General features: G+C 42.3%; 1 protein-coding gene across 1 annotated transcript in view; it reads left to right on the top strand.

The window, feature by feature from the left end:
* Positions 1-1,659: 1,659 nt before the first annotated feature.
* SI (sucrase-isomaltase) overlaps positions 1,660-16,725 on the top strand; it is a 143,387-nt gene continuing 128,321 nt past the window's right edge. Inside the window, exons 1-3 of the mRNA XM_048507076.1 lie at positions 1,660-1,785; positions 4,924-5,065; positions 8,997-9,070. Coding sequence (XP_048363033.1) covers positions 4,924-5,065; positions 8,997-9,070 — 216 coding nt within the window. The 5' untranslated portion in view covers positions 1,660-1,785. The remainder of the gene's footprint in view (positions 1,786-4,923; positions 5,066-8,996; positions 9,071-16,725) is intronic.

Here is a 16,725-nt window from a genome sequence, read left to right as displayed (position 1 = left end):
TAAGGTCACAGGGACAACACTTGGGAGACGTGAAGTGGAGTTACAGCCTGAGAAAGCATGGTCTATAGTGCCAGAGTCTAAAGATAAGAGTTTAGTTGACTCAGAACCACTTAATTGCTGGATTATTTCCCTGTCGCCGGTTACTTCTTTTATAGCAACCCTAATGAACACCTTTCTGAAGAAAAAAAAAGTGAATTAAAATATTTGAACAAAAACAAAGTCAATAAAGGCATATGCCTCCATGATTAGGTGACATCATAGTCCCCTGCCTTCGAAACAGGGTTGCCAGTCTCAAAATGGTGGTTCTCCAAGTGACGGAGATCAGTTCCCCTGGAAAAAAATGCCTACTTTGGAAGATTGACTTTGCACCCCATTGAAGTTCCTCCCCTTCTCATTGAAGTTCCTCCTCATCAGGCTCCACCCCAAAACCTCCAGGTACTTCCAAACCTAGAGTGGCAACTCTAGCTGTAGTGAGCAAGTAGGTAGATAAGAAGATGGAATTTTTCATTTGATTTATAAAAAAAATAGAGAATCCTTGCCTACTTTTCTACTATTTTAAAATTATATATCTAAGACTACGTATGCATACTACTAATCACAGCATACATTTACACTCTGTAAATATTTTAGTGATCAGTACCTTATTAGCTATGTTGTGAATCCTGTGTCTTTCTCACACACACATGAAATAATATTTGGGTTATCCTGAGGTTATAGAGAGGGAAAGAAAGAATGATAAGAAAAATCAAAGGCCAACTGCAATAATGAACTATAATGATTCAGAAGCCCAAGGAGAGGGTGAAAAAAGCAGAAAAGATACTTGACCAAATGGAGCTTCATTACTATCCTGCTTGTTAACCATTATGTGACTGATAGGATGAATAAAATTATTATTAATTAACTAGCTAACCACCAGCTGGAATGTCTGTTTCAGCAGTGCAAAGGGAACACCTGATCAGCCTGTTGAATGTATGTATATTTTGCTGATAGCCTAGTTAAAATATAATGTAATAAACTGATAAGAGATCAGTATATAGGTCAGGTTTACAAGGTAACCAATCACCATTGCCTTGAGGCCATTCAACAGTGGTGCATGGGGGAAACCAAAAAGGTGTAAAGGTATGTTTTGAGCCATTTTCTTTCCAACAGACAACTTTGAAACTCATATTGGCAAGTATGTATCAATAATTCTGCTGTAGTGTGAGCTCTTAGTTCACAATTACTCCGAATTATGGTGAAGGGAAATTTGTGTTCTGATTTTCATGAATGATAGGGAAAAAGCCCTGTTTCTTCTACTGATTGTAGAATGCCAAATGGGATCTTCCTGTTGTCATTAATCACTGTCTTTAAAGTTACATATAAACTCTCCAGAGAGGGCAAAAGAATTGTAATTTATGTACTGTGCAATGTTTTTTTCTCTCTCCCTTTTTAAAGTGGCATTAAAATGTTTTGAGCTTGAAACAGTCTATAGCAAACAGCTATATGCATTTACAAAATATAGAATTTTTTACACATTGGAGCTGGGATGAAGGATAAAGAAAATCAGCCTAAACATTTGCCTTCAACTGTTTGTTGGCGAGAAGGGCTGCTTTAAATAGAGCACACAGGTCATCTGTGCACAGTTCACCTGTAAAAATAACTATCTGCACTTGGGAGTGTTACCAATTGGCAAGAAGACTGAACGATGGGATGAGGGTCATAAAAAAAACATACAAAGCCGAAGGAGGAGAGGAACGCAAAACTCCGTGCATGTCTGTTTGAAGGGAAATCCTACTCGGTTCACTGGTAAGTGTGCATAGGATTATACCAGTGGTCGCAATAGATTACATTTTAACCCGGCAAATGCTATTGGGATAAATTAGCTATCTCATTTGTTTTGTTTTGGTTAAAATCCAGATAAAAGTTTTTCTAGAACCTTTTCCTTTGAGGATGCTGTCCCCCGTAAGAAAAAAATGCACCTTAAGAACAGCCACTAACCCCTTTATGCTTTTGGGAGTTTTTTAGGCATGTGGGTAGAATATATACCCCCTTTTTAAAATCTTCCCCATGAGTTTAATAATTAAAAATAGACATGTGGGACTCCTTTGTCTGGAATTTGGTTTGCGATGGAAATATACACTAAATGCAGTGCATGTAAGTTGAAGGCTAAATACATGTGTAATATTATATGGTCATTACAAGTTTGTTTTGCATTATGTTGCTTTACACAAATTTCATTGCCCAGAGCCCCCCCCCCCCAAGTGTCCCTTATTTTGCCTTATGCAACAAATTAACAAGTCAGGCCTGCTTGTGGGACTCATATTATGAAATGCAAATTCAATGACTTAATTTTTGCTGCATTTCAACAGCATCCTCTTCTTCAGTGGCAGGCATAGATGGTTAAGCTACCTTCCACATGGGTTATTGCCCCCCCCCCAATGTAGTCCTTTTGGAAAGTTTTTTTTATTTCCTGCTTCCTCACAGCATTGTGATGAATTTGTGTACTTCTAGAGGTTCCTCCAGGCTTTCTTTAATCTTTCTCAAATCTGCTTTGCTCCAATGTTCTAGGAGAGAACACAGTGATGTCTGAATGGCTGCTGCATGGCTCATATGATAGCCATTTCATCCCACCCTCCCACCAGGGGATCTTAAAAATGTCACTAGAATATTGTTAAATCAATGTGCCATTGCAATAATGGGTATAGCAGGTTCTCTGATTCTTAGCTTTCATTTGAAACTAATGTAAGTCTCTGTCCCTGGCATCCCCAATATGGTGCCTCTGGGCACCATGGCATCTACCAATACCTTTTCTTGCACCCACCAAGTGTTATTAGAGTGTGGATGGGGCTTTTGCCTAGCAAGGCTTTTGACTGACAATTGGAGATTTGATTGGCTGCATAGATGTTTTAAAATGTTGCTTTGGCAACAGCTGCAAGCACATCCCAAAGATCTACACTGTGTAACTGAAGTTAAGATATGGTAATCATCTTGTGGCTGACTTCACCTTCTGTGGCAGCCATTCTGTTTCTGCACCCACTGTACCATGTCAGAATTCCAAATGTGCCCAGAGACTCAAAATGGCTGCTCTAGCCTCTTCCCTTGTGGAAATATAAGAAGGCATATCTTTGCAAGGGAAAGGGTAACAGGCTTACTTTTAAAAAATGAAAATGGGAATTCACAGACCCTGCTGCACATATTGTGGCAACACTATATTGATGTAATAATATTCTAGTGTTGTTTAAAATATATATATTGTTAAAGTCCTGTTGATACCTCTAGACAACAGGATAGGGAAAGTGTGGTGAAACCTGCCATGTGGAAGCTCTGTTGCTTCTGTCCTTTCCTTTCAGCCTCATTAGAAAGGGGAAATCACAAAAAACCATCCCTTTGAGGAAGATTCCTAGGATGAAAAGGAAATGTAAATAACACTGAGGGAATTTGCACTCCAGTTTGAATCTACATAGTTTTTGAGCCTATCATCTCTCTTATGTCTGAACAATTTCATAGTTTATATATATTGAAAATTATTTTGTCTCTAGAAATGATTTATCCTTGTTGTACCTTTAAAGCAAACAGTGAACTTCATTGCATTTCAGCTTATAGGTGAAATGCTTTTATGTGAGAAACAAATGCAGTCTCTACCACCAGTTGATTGGTCAGAATGCTCGAGATTAATTGTAATGTGTTTTATTGCTAGCTATAGTTAAACATTAGTGGTTCCATGTTGTTCTTCACACTTGGTTGAGCAGTTGGCTGTGGAGTACTACCACTTCCACAGTGAGCATTTGTCAATGATGGACACTGTTTTTGACTTTCCTAAGGACCCTGTCAGTTTGGGACTGTCTGACAACAGAAGCAGCTGCTAAATTTGTTCCTTGCAAATCCCAGTCTATGAGATCAAGTTTAAAGTGTATTTTGACCCATATTCCTGTTGGTTTCCCTTTCACAACAAACATCATCATTATATGATAGGCTATAAAAACAGGGAAACCATTTGATGGAGGTGTTTTCATTTTTACAATGGTGAAGGTTTTTATCCAGTAGACAAATGTTTTTATCCAGGAGACAAATCCTTTGGTCATATATATTCACAATATATGATTCACAATATTCAACTGAAGTGTCAAAATGTCTCTAGATTGCTCTGTCAGTCAGTCTGTGGGAGTATTTTTGTGATATAGAAGTGCATAGGTATTATATTTCAGTGGTACTAAGAGTGATACAGGGTTTTTTAAAAAGAGTTAATTAATTAATATTACTTCATTTTCAATCCCTTCAACCATAGATTGGTAAGATTATAAGTAAAACAAGACAAGAGGAATACCATAACACTTAAATGCTAAAATCAATTAGAAACGTATGCAAAAAAGCTGGCCCAGTTCTCAGCCAGCCCACATTATCTGAAAATATCAATTTCAGAATAATATAGTTCCTGAAATACAAAACATTGGAGTTGTTAAGAGATTCCAAAACACCATGTCAAGTTTCTGAAAATACAGTATAACAACACATACAAAATGGTCTCAAGAGTTCCAGATGTACAGGAACACTTTTCTTTCAGTCCAGGGAATACCTTTAAGCTTTTCTGCATATTTGGCTGTTGGAAGTGAGTTACTTCTTGCCAGAAGAATTAAACATCTGTGTTTGGGAATTTGTATGCTGATCTAATAATTGGCAATTAGAAAGGGAGTTGAAGAGACATTTCTACAATGCAGAGGTGAACTCATCCTATCTGGACCAGCCAATAACCCAGACCAATTGTGTGACAAAATTGCTTCTGATATAGTTTCCAATAGGTGTCATGGGTAGTAACGGTGCATTTTAACTACTTGGTGTATTTTAACCACTTTGGTCAAATGATACATGCTTTCTAAAATTAATTATTTGCTACATAATTGCTACATAATTGCTGACAAGAGCATTTTTGTTTGTCTGATTCTCTAGATGGGGAAGGAAAGGAAGAAATTCACTGGATTAGAAATTTCCCTCATCACTCTCTTCACTTTGCTGGTGATTGTAACCTGTGTGCTGATTGGCCTTTTAGCAACTGGGCATTCTGGTGTAAAAGATTCACAAGGTTTACAAGGTAACAAAATCTAATTATTTAAATTCCATGAAGTCCAAACTGTAAGAATGTTTACTATGACAGAAAAGTTTTCATTCAGAATGTCTGAAAGTTGGGTTCATCAACATATTTTCTTTTATGATCTTGCACTTCCAGTACAATCCTAAACAGAGTTATACCTTTGGAAGTCCACTGGAGTCAATGAGCTTTGAAGGTTCTATCTCTGCTTAGGACTGATCAGTTAACGTGTGCTTGGATGCTAGTATGGTGCAAATATTGGTGCAGATATATGAAATGTCTGTCTTAATTTATTGAGATTTATACCCCTCCCTATATAGAGATCTCAGGATGGCTTACAAAATTAGAAATGGTAAAACATCAATTAAAACATATATGTGTGTGTGTGTGTGTGTGTGTGTGTGTGTGAGAGAGAGAGAGAGAGAGAGACAGACAATCTTTTAAAACATTGCATTACTCACCCACAAGTCCTCCCCAGCCCCAGACCAGCAGCTACCAAAGAGGGCACCTAGGAGGTCAAAATCCCAAACCCTGGTTGAATAAGAAGATCTTCGCCAGATGCCGAAACCCAGAGAGGGTTGGCGCCAGGTAAATTTCCATGGAGAAACTGTTCCACAGTCTGGGGGTAGCCTTGGAGAAAGCCCTCCCATATACTCCCTCCTCCTATAATACAGTGGGGAGGTACCACCACAAGAGCCACCCCCCAACTTGACCTCAGCACTTGGGCAGATTCATATGGGCACAGATGCTCTTTCAGATGCATGGCACCCAAGCCATTTAAACATGAATGTAAGAACCTTGAATTGGGTCCAGTAGTGAATTGGGAGCCAGTGTTGTGTGTACACACATGGCCAGGTTGACCCGTCAGCAGTCTAGCTACTGAAATGATGGAGGTAGTATTTATACAAAATCACAGTGACTACTTTCATGTACCTGACACACTGGAAAACTGAAATGCCTTCTTAATTAGCCACTGTAAAGGGGTAACAACATAAGAACAGCATTCTGAATCAAACCAGAGCTGTGTTTAGTCCAACATCCTGTTTCACATAGTGGCCAATCAGTTGCCCTGGAGGGCAAACAGGCCATGGAGGCTGAGGTCCTCCTCTGTTACTGCCTTGCAACCCTGGAATTCAGAGGTTTACTGTCTCTGGTGGGTTGTAGCCGTTAAGAGCGATAAACTCTAATTTGGGGAACTAGGTTTGATTCCTTACTTCTCCACATGATTCCCTACTTCTCCACATGAGGGGGGGGTGGGGTACTGTGATCTAGTGGGTTTGTTTTCCTTGCTCTTCTACAAGAAGCTTGCTGGATGACCATGGGCTAGTTACAGTTCTTTTCGAACTCTCTCAGCTCCACCCACTTTGCAAGGTTTCTCTTGTGGGGAGGAGAAGGTGATTGTAAGCTGCTTTGAAACTCTTTACAGGAGAGAAAAGTGGCATATAAAAACAAACTCGTCTTTTCTGGATTAAGAGACTTCCTTCAGTTACCATGGCTACTAGCCGTTGAGGGACCTCTCCTCAATCATTAAGCCGTTGAGGGACCTCTCCTCAATATGACAATCATTAAGTGCTGTACCTTATGATTCTTGACAAATGTATTTTTCTTTTATGTACACTGAGAGCATATGCACCGGAGACAAATTCCTTGTGTGTCCAATCACACTTGGCCAATAAAGATTCTATTCTATTCTATTCTATTCCGTGAATCTGTCTATCATTCTTTATAAGCTATCTGTACTCATGACCATTACTACCTTCCCTAGCAGTGAATATCATCATAACTTGTTGAGTAAAGAAGTATTTCCTTTTGTTTGTTCTGAGCCTATTTCTGAACAATTTCTTCGGTGCCCTCGAGTTTTAGTACTATGTGAGAAAGAGGAAAAAACTCCCTCAATCCACTTTCTCCATCCCATATAGTTTTATAAATCTCTGTCGAGTCTCCTGTTAGCTATTTTTCCCTTAGACTGAAAAGTCCCAGACTCTGCAGCCTTTTCTTGTAGAAAAGGTGTTCCAACCCTCTTATAATTGTACTTTTCCCAGTTCTGCAGTGTCCTGTTCAAGGTTTGGCGACCAGACTTGCACACCATATTCCAAATAAGGGCACTACATATTGGTCAGTTTATTTCTAATCTTTTGCCTAATAATTCCTACCATAAAGCTTGCCTTGTAAAAAGCTTCTGTTACGTTTTCCACAATAACTCCAAAATCACCTTAATTCTCAGTCTCACCCATACCTAATTAGCATGCATTTAAAATTAGGGTTTTTTCTTCCAATATGCATCACCTTGCCCTTACCCACATTGAACTTAATTTGCCAGGTTGTTGTCCACTCACTTTAGAAAAACACAGAACACATAACTTTTTTTTTAAAAAAAACCCTGTATTTTCATTAAATAAATTGGCTCAAAAGAACATGTTTTGCCTGAATGTAGCTTTGACGGCAAAAAGAATAAATTATTTTGAAGTAAGTAATTTTTGGGAATGTGTTCTTTAGTTATGAGCACAGGAGCACAGACCAAATAGTCCGTGAGGGTGAATCAGCAAATCTTCAAATGGATAGTGGAAATTTCTGTACCCTGTAGGTGTTTTCAGCTATTCACTTAGGATCAAGAAAATGAAAGGGCAGAGGAGTTGCCGTATGATGTTTCCTTAAGCAAAACCAAGCAAATGATATATTAAGAAATTATTGGAGTTCACTGGCATTACCTCGTATATTGCTTATTTTTTTATAACGTCATGCCGTATTTTTTCATAGAGGAATGGGAAAGCTGACAACATAGAGCAACAAGTAATTATTTACATCAAGCAGAAAACCAGTCCTCTCTTTTACATGAAATGAAAGGTGGTGGAATAGGATGGACAGGCCTCCTCCCACTATAATGGGAGGCGTATTTCTAGCGCCTTGAAATGTCTGCTGCCTCTCAAAGCAGCTATGTGAAGAGGTGGGGGATCTGGTTGACATAGGATGTCCCATGACTAGAATTGCTAGCCCTAGATTGGGAAAGTCTTGGAATTTGAGGAGTGAAGTCTGAGGAAGTTTGGCCCCTTCCGCACGGAGGCGGAAGGGGTTGGGTCGGCATAAACCACGCCGACCCCACGACGCTGGGACGACGACGCCACGGAGCACCGTCGCCCAGCCGACCCGGCTTGTCCCCGGCCCTCCGGCACGTCGCCGAGGCCTGGAGACACGCCCCCCGGCCCTGCGCACCTGCCTGAGCGTCGCAGGGCATGAGGGCATGTCCCCAGGCCTTGGCGACGCGCCGGAGGGCCGGAGACCAGGTAAGTGACGGGAGGGAGTGGGGGGGGGAAGGCGCCTTGGAGCCAGCATTTCCCAACAACCTCGCTCCCCAAGCGAGGTTGGGAAATGCCGGCTTCACACCTGTCAGGTGACGCGAGGGTGGCGCGGTGGCGCAGCAGCTGCACCCCCTGTGCGAATGGCTCCCTGGGGATGGTGTTTTTGCTGTCCCCAGGCCGCCATATTCCGCCCGTGCAGAAGGGGCCATAGAGTTTGGAGAGGGGAGGGCCTCAGTGAGACATAATGCCATAGAGCAGCCTGTGGGTCATGACCCCTTTGGGGGTCGAACGAACCTTTCACAGAGGTCATCTAAGACTCTCTGTATGAGTGTTCTCCATCTGTAAAATAGATAATTAGGGGTGGGGGTCACCACAACATGAACTGCATTAAAGGGTCATGGCATTAGGAAGGTTGAGAACCAGTGCCATGGAGTCCACTCTGCAAAGCAGCCAATTTCTCTAGGAAAACTGATCCTTGTATCCTAGAGATCACCTGTAATTCCAGGAATTTCCAGGCCTCACTTGGACATTGGTTACCCTAGACGTGACATGGGGCAACTTTAGTGATTGCCGGAGACCTTGGGCAGAGGGTTCTTATGTATGTATTTTGAGTAACACTATAAATTGTCTTTTTGCAGAATTCTCACCAACATGTCCAAACGTATCTGTATCTGAGTTAGTAGACTGTATTCCGGATCAAGTATCAACAGAGGTATGAAAAAGAAATAAAAAATTAATAAATTTGTGAATAAAAAGAAAGCCACAAGGTTAAGTGCGGGCAAACAGAAATTTACCAAAGAAGTGTTATCACTGGATAGATACAGATGAAGTGCTTTCTTAAGACAAGGGCAGTAATCCTGTTAGTGTACACTTACATATTACCCAATCCACATCTATCATCCAACCAAATGGCAATTGGTTTACTCCCTGAGGTTGTTTTCATAATCTCAGGACACTATTTGTGTCCTTTGCCAGAGAACAGCAGTCTAAAAATTCTTCATTAAAATATATCAATATTCATTGATATACAACTGTTAGGGATGTTCCAGTTCAGTCCAGTTCAAAAATTCCAGTTTCTGAGATGGATTCCCCTAGCTTGGATGAAACTGAAGTCATCCCTGATTGTACTAACAAAACAACAAAACTTAAATCAAATTATTCCTTCCTGTGTTTTTTTGTAAGAATTTTGTATAAATGGTATATAAACTTTGCAAAAATAATGTAAAAATGCCATAAAAGAAGCAAACAAAACGAGGACTATGAGCAACAGAAAATGAAAAGACTCCCAGCAACACCATAAAACCACATGGAAAGGGCATATTTGTACTCTTTCAACTTTTATGTAAGGCATCTTGGTGCTAAAGCCTTACCGTCTTTCTGCGTTTAGCACTGGGTGATTTGGGTAGCAGCATCATTGATCTGCACATAACTTCATGGAAATTGAGGCAGATGAACCATGATCTTCACTATGATTGACTTCATGGCTCAAGCTTCCTTTGACCTAACCTTAGGCCACTTCCGCACATGCAAAATAATGCGTTTTCAAACCACTTTCACAACTGTTTGCAAGTGGATTTTGCTGTTCCGCACAGCTTCAAAGAGCACTGAAAGCAGTTTGAAAGTGCATTATTCTGCATGTGCAGAATGAGCCTTAGACTTAAGAACGCTCATTGACCTCTGTTCAGATTCAGAGACCAGAGAGCAATTAGATCTAGCTATCGTTTATTTATTCCCGTTGAATTCCTGAGAGGTTATTATTTAACCTCAGATAAAAGTTTTGAGTGGCAAAAGTCTCTCAAGAGCAGTGCTGGCCTCCAATGGACTATTGATGTGGCTGGAAGAGACATTAACTGTCGTTGAGCTTTGAACCCTTTTTTAAAAAAAGCAAGAATAGTTATCATCATAATGCATTATCTCTAATTATTATTAATACTAAACATGGACTATTGGTAAGTTTTGCCTCTCTGCCTTCATTGCTGATAAGATTATTTTGCCCCCAAGGAGAAGTTATTGTGTATATACAAATGTGCTATCAAGTTGCAACTGACTTGCAGCAACTCCAGCAAGGACTTTCAAGGAGTGATCAATTTTTTCAGTATTTTTCGAGTCTGGTTTAAAAAAAAACCTGAAAATTATTGGAAAAGCCAAAAAATAAAAAGCCAGTATGTGAAATCGCGAACAAATCATGTGTTTACACCTCATCTTTCATACATCTTTCTTTTTATAGTGAAGCTTAGTTTGAAAATTCAGTTCCCTGGAAAGTTTGGCACAGCATTAAAAAAAGAACTATATGAATCTAAAAGGGATTTATGTGGTTCGCACAAGGAGACAGAATTAATATGGGTGTTCAAATATATTCTCAGCAAAACAGAGCATATTAAATCAACTTGGTAATTGAAGAGGAATGATTCCAGAGTATACTCGCAAATATTTTTCTTGCTACCAGACAAATTTCTTGCATTATTTATTTATTAAAAACAGTCCTGCAGTAAAGGAAAATCTGGACTTGTGTTTATGAACTTAGATACATTAGCTCCCAACATAATTGAACAGATATAATTTATTCTCAGATGACTGAGTAAGAAAGCATTTGGTGCCATTTTGTTTTTGCATAAATGGGACCACTCTTGTGAGCTGTTCTGTGAAGGGGTATATTTTCCAGAATGACAGAAATGATGAACTTTGGAAATGTAATGTTTGGTTTGTATAGTTGGAGCAGAGGCGGACCTCCCATAGGGCAAAGTGGGCAGCTGCCTTGGGCATAGCAGAATTGTAGGTCACGTGGGGGCACACCACGACTCCTGAGCCGAAGCCCCGCCCACTCCCGACGGTGGCCTGCCTTTGCACTGAGAGCCCAGCAGACACTGAGTCTAGGAATGGAGACCTTGCAGCCGTTGGAGCCTGCAGCGAGGGACGAAGGAGGAGGGGAGCTCAGAGCTGCTCTGGCTCTGTTTCGGCCGGGCTTGGCAGCGGGGGGGAGGGGTGTCCTGCAGCCGAGCTGGGAGACGGCAACTCCTGATGACCGGCGGGCCATGCAAACCTGCTGCTGGGACCCGGACGTGGGGGGGGGATTTGTAGAGGAGGCGGGAAGGGGTGGCCTGGGTGAGGGTGACTGGCCTGGCTTCCCTGCCCCTGGGCTGCTCGGGCACCCAGCGGCCAGGCTGGGAGATGCCAGCTCACCCTCCCCGCCTCCTCTTCCAATCGCTCCCTCTCCCCGTCCCAGCACAGCAGTTCCATCCGCACACCCGGTTGCCAGGAGGCGGAGCTGGCTGCTGGCGTCTCCTGGCTGCCGGACCCCCGAGCCAAGAGAGCTGTTGCTTGCAATGCAATCATTGCAGCTGCTCCTGTAGTAGGATCAGCTCTTGTGCTCTCTCCAAGCATGAAGGAGAAGCCTCGCCGCTCTCTGCCCCCTTTCCCCCCAGCAGCTACCCCCACCCCACCCCGCTCCCCTCTCGAGCTCAGCCAGCCCAACTGCAAGATGCCCCACCCCTGCAGGATCCTCCGTTCTCAGTATCAATCGCTCAGTAAATCTTGCAAAAAGACACAACAGAAAAGGACAGAAGCCAACAGGTGTGTGTGTAGGGGGGGGGGGAATAAATAAAGGCTTTGTGTTAGGGATATTGTGTACTTGATTTGTCCGCCCTTGCCTCTTGTAAGGAGGGGGGGATAAAGATAACAGACAATAAAAAAACCATGCAAACTTTTTACGTCCTCTGCAAGCCTTTTGCTGCTTGAGGTGGGTATGGATTATTTGTTTTAACGCAACAGTGGGGTCTGAAGCACGAGCAAAAGAAGAAGAGGTGGCCCCCACCAACTAGGGAAAGTTTCTGGATGCCCTCCCTCTCCTTCCTTTCACTCTTCCTCCCTTGCCCTTACACTGCAGGCTCAGCTCTCAAACCTTTGTGCATCTTAAATCCTCAGCAGCAACACAACAGCAGAGCTCTGTGTGTGTGTGTGTGTGTGCGTGCGCGCGCGCATATATACAAAAAGGTCCCCTGCACCCGGAGCCAAGAAGGCTGTTGCTTGCAATGTAATCACTGCAGCTGCTCCTTTAGTAGGATCAGCTCTTGTGCTCTCTCCAAGCATGAAGGATGCCGAGAGGCTGCCAGTCAGGAGCCTGCCTCGTCCTCGCCGCTCTCTGCCCCCATTTCCCCAAAGTGGCTGCCCCCACCACGCTCCCCTCTCAAGCTCAGCCAAAAGACAGAAGGGGTGGGTGGGGAGGCAGCAGCTACAAAGCAACACCTATTAAAAAAACCCATCTCCATGTGTGCGCAAAGACACGTGTGCCCGTGCTCAGGCATTTCTGAGCTCTCTCCAAAGTGACTCTGAAGTGACCAGCCCACCACTGGCCCCCAAGCCAGAAAGGACGGCTTTACATTGTGTGTTAGGAAGAGAATTTCTGGAGAAGGATTCCACCAAGGTGAAAGGGAGGGGGGATTGGATGGCAATCAAAAAAACACCCTGTGAGCCTTTCTCTGCGGTTCCCCTGCCTCTTGGTATCAGGACTCCAAGACAAGCAAAGCAACTAAGGGGGAACACTTTAGGGGGCTATTGTCTGCTCAGTGGCACCTCAACGAGCTGCGAGCAGCACACGGCCCTGACCCCGCCGCTACCAGTGCTGGACTCCGAGCTGGCTCGATTTGGCCAAGACAACTCCGTCCAGGCACTGGACGGGATGGGCAAGCTGAATGTGGCGGAGTTCCTCCTGGGAAAGAGGCAAGGCTTTATTGGCATGATCCAACCGGGTCCGTGGGCTGGAAGGGGCCACCCTAGGGAGGAAATAAGCAGCAGGGAGCACCCCCACCCCCCTTCTCTCTAGAAGAGGGTAGACACAGAAGTTAACAATCTGGGGTGGAAGCAATACAGAAACTCCACCCCCTGCTCTTTATTTAGACTTGGGGGGGGCACCAAAGTCAGGTTTTGCCCAGGGCTCAAGTTTGCCTAGGAACACCTCTGAGTTGGAGAATTAACAAAGGCCCTTTTTTCCACAAGTAAAACATTTTCCACAAGTAAAACATTTTGAGGTAGGATTTTTTTTCCTCTGAGAAGTTCTACTTTTTTTCTTAAAAAAAAAAACACTTTATTTTCAGCCTGAAAACATTTTAAATGTTCTTTAGTGATTCTTTTGCGGAAGTGTTTTCGCTTGCTGTGCATATCTCTTTGAAACATTTCCCATGCCGCTGTGCAGTCCCTGGACTTCCTCCCTGGTGCCATTTTCTGAGCTTTGTCTGTCGATTTGCCTGTTTATTTTTGTCATTTCTTTAAAAAATGTGGGCGATGGAATATTCAAAACCTCATGTACACAACTCATGATCAGCCCCTGTTTGATCCTGTTATGTTTTTTATCTCCTACCCGGGATTTAGGAACCTATCTCTTCCCATTTCCCCTCCTTGCTATGTTTATTTTTTTCCTGCCTTGCTTCTCAGCCCTTATCAGCTCATTATAGACCTGTTGTTGTACCTCTGTCAGTAGTGTGGTATGTAGATTGCTTTGACCCTCAGGAGGAGGCAGTTTCTTCTTACAACTGACTGTGGGACTGGAGGGGTGCCATCTCCTCTTGGGAACTGGCAGACAGGGTAGGGTGATGTGACATGGGGGGTGACATGGGGTATAATGGTGGCTGCAACACTGGCTATGCTTCATTTTGGCAATAGAAGTATAAATGCTTATTCCTGATGCTGTTTCGCAGTAAAGAAATCAAGAGAATACTTATTGTTATTAAACAGTTCAGGGGTACAGCAGCTGTGTCATTCCTGTGGTTTCCCCATTCCTCTTCACATAGGAAATCCGTGTGACTTAGGATGAGTGGATGGGATAGATCAAGGATAATCAAAGGGCAGTTTCAGATTTTAAATAAGGCTACATCCTGAAAGATCTGCAGTTTGATGTGGAATTGACATATGGGAAAAACAAGAGATGCCCAAAGTGACTCCTCCCAAAATTTTGGAGTTATACCCCCACAATTGCTTGTTGCAAAAATGTACAATGGTTAATGTAGGTGAATCGTGACCAGGTGAGATTTAATACATTACACAGATCTTGGTCAGTCTTCAAAATAGGTTTGGTGCTGCTTCGTTCTGGACTAATCATGCAGTGGCTTTCTTCCCACTGAAAGATGCTTCCAAACTCATGAAAAAAAGCCATTTAAAATGATGCCATCTGGTGCCAAAAGCTTCAAATGACCATATCTCGTGTCAATAATAACCAAAAAGTTCACATAAAATAAAACACATATAACTATTGACTTATTGCTACAGGATGATAAAGGACCAACTTACACAATCATAAAAAGTATGCAGACATGTTAGAAGGTTATCAACTGATGTGGTCTGTGGTGTTTACTGGCCTCTATGATTTCAAAATTTATTGATATATGGCTGAAAGCTTGTGGTTAATGGACCGCTGATAAAGTGTGCATGTAGTGTAACGCTCTATCCTGTCCAAGCTAAATGGCAAACATGGGTGCAAACAGTTTGAGGGCCAAAAGCAAGACTTTAATTAGAAGTCACTATTTTACAGATCTTTCCACATTGAACCATCATTAGCTAGAAGTATGTTTTTGCATACAGAAAAGGGCACTTGTGTTTCTATTGGAGGTGCATTTTTGCTCCTTTCTTCCTATTCTATTTTTCCTTTTAATCAGACTCAGATGAAACTGACTTTCTCAATGGATTTTCACTCTGACTCTTGGAGGACATGTACAGACTGAAGGGCATTGATTTCTCTTCTTTCTTTCTTTCTTTCCTTCCTTCCCACCCATTTATTTATTTAAAACTTATATTAGCTGCTTTTCTTTCTTATAGAGCTCATACAAAGCACATAAACAAAGTACCTGAAAATAAATAAAACCAAAATGTTTAAAATCACATTTTGTGCTTGTGTAATGTGTTGCAAAGTCACAGGTCACTTATGGTGACCCCAGCAAGGGGCTTCCAAGGCAAGTGAGAAGCTGAGGTAATTTGCCATTGCTTCCATCTGCAGAGTTTTCCTTGGAAGTCACTCTTCCAAGTAGCAACCCTACTTATCTTCTAAGATCTGATGAGATCAAGCTGTACCCTGCTGCTTTTCCTCCCCAAACCACAATTTAGGAGTGCTTTAATCAATTGCCAACCTTGGACTCCCTGTTTGAGTGGTTCCTGGGTGTGCTCTGGGCATTTTTGGCTCCAGCAGGAAGGAGTAGGCAAGGAAGTCATGCTCTCCATAGACAGAAATCTAGTGGATTCAAGCAGTGGTGGGATTCAAATAATTTAACAACCGGTTCCGGTGGTGGGATTCAAACAATTTAACAACTGGTTGTTTACAAGCACCATTTTAACAACTGGTTCTGCCGAAGTGGTGCGAACCTGCTGAATCCCATCACTGGATTCAAGACACAGAGAATAAGTTTTATACTTGTTCATGTACCTGCTGAAGTAGCCCCACCATATGGACCTCTTATACCAGACTGAATATGCCTAAAACTTTGTTGCTGTTTTTAAAAGCTACTGTGGAAGGTTCAACAGTAGTGGCAGCAAAGGAAGTTCTGAGGGGTTTATATTTCTTCTCTCCAGATTTCCAGGGTTTGTTTGACTATTTTTGTAAGGTTGCAGCCACTATAGGGACATATATTTTCCTGTCCCCAGCTAGGAAAACACCAACATTTTGTATGGCCGATTTAGTTTTTTTAGAATGTCCAGAGAAATGTTAACTGGCTATACATGTAGTTTAGTGGGGCATAGCTCTACGTGATCTTAGGGTGTTTGCAAATGGAACTGCATGTTTTAGGTATTTGATTAGGAGAAACATTTATGCCTTGCTATTAGGTAAAGGTGGTCTCCTGTGTAAGCACCAGGTCATTACTGACCTATGGGGTGATGTGATGTCATAATGTTTACTGGGCAGACTTTGTTTCTAGGGTGGCTTGCCATTGCCTTCCCCAGTCATTTATGCATTAATCCCAGCAAGCTGGGTACCCTGCTATTACTTCTTCAGAAATTTTAGTTGCCAAAGGCATAAATCATGGCATTCGGTATCCATGCTGATTGGTGTTACATCAGATAAACTAGCTGGACAAATGAACGGAAGTAGGAAACAGCAGCTATAATTAATGGGATGAAATGTTAAAGTTTTTAGCCTATGTTGTCAGTCTCCAGTATCTGACATTTTCTAAGATCCCAGTGGATCCAGTAATTCCACCCTTCTCATGTTAGTTGTTACCTCTTATTTGAGATACTCCTCTGGTCTTCTTCTTTACCTAGTGCCATGGGTGCCATTTCCATGGTGTTATGCCATTTTACTGAGGAGTATATTTCTGTATCATGGCTTGGCTCTAACAATCCTTGAAGGAGCCTTCCTCAGACTAAGGAGTCTTCCTCCAGCTGAAGTGT

This window comes from Sphaerodactylus townsendi, linkage group LG08 (assembly GCF_021028975.2).
Source record: "Sphaerodactylus townsendi isolate TG3544 linkage group LG08, MPM_Stown_v2.3, whole genome shotgun sequence".
Taxonomy (NCBI): domain Eukaryota; kingdom Metazoa; phylum Chordata; class Lepidosauria; order Squamata; family Sphaerodactylidae; genus Sphaerodactylus; species Sphaerodactylus townsendi.
The sequence above is the reverse complement of the archived record's forward strand: the minus strand, read 5'-3'. Positions and strand labels throughout refer to the sequence as shown.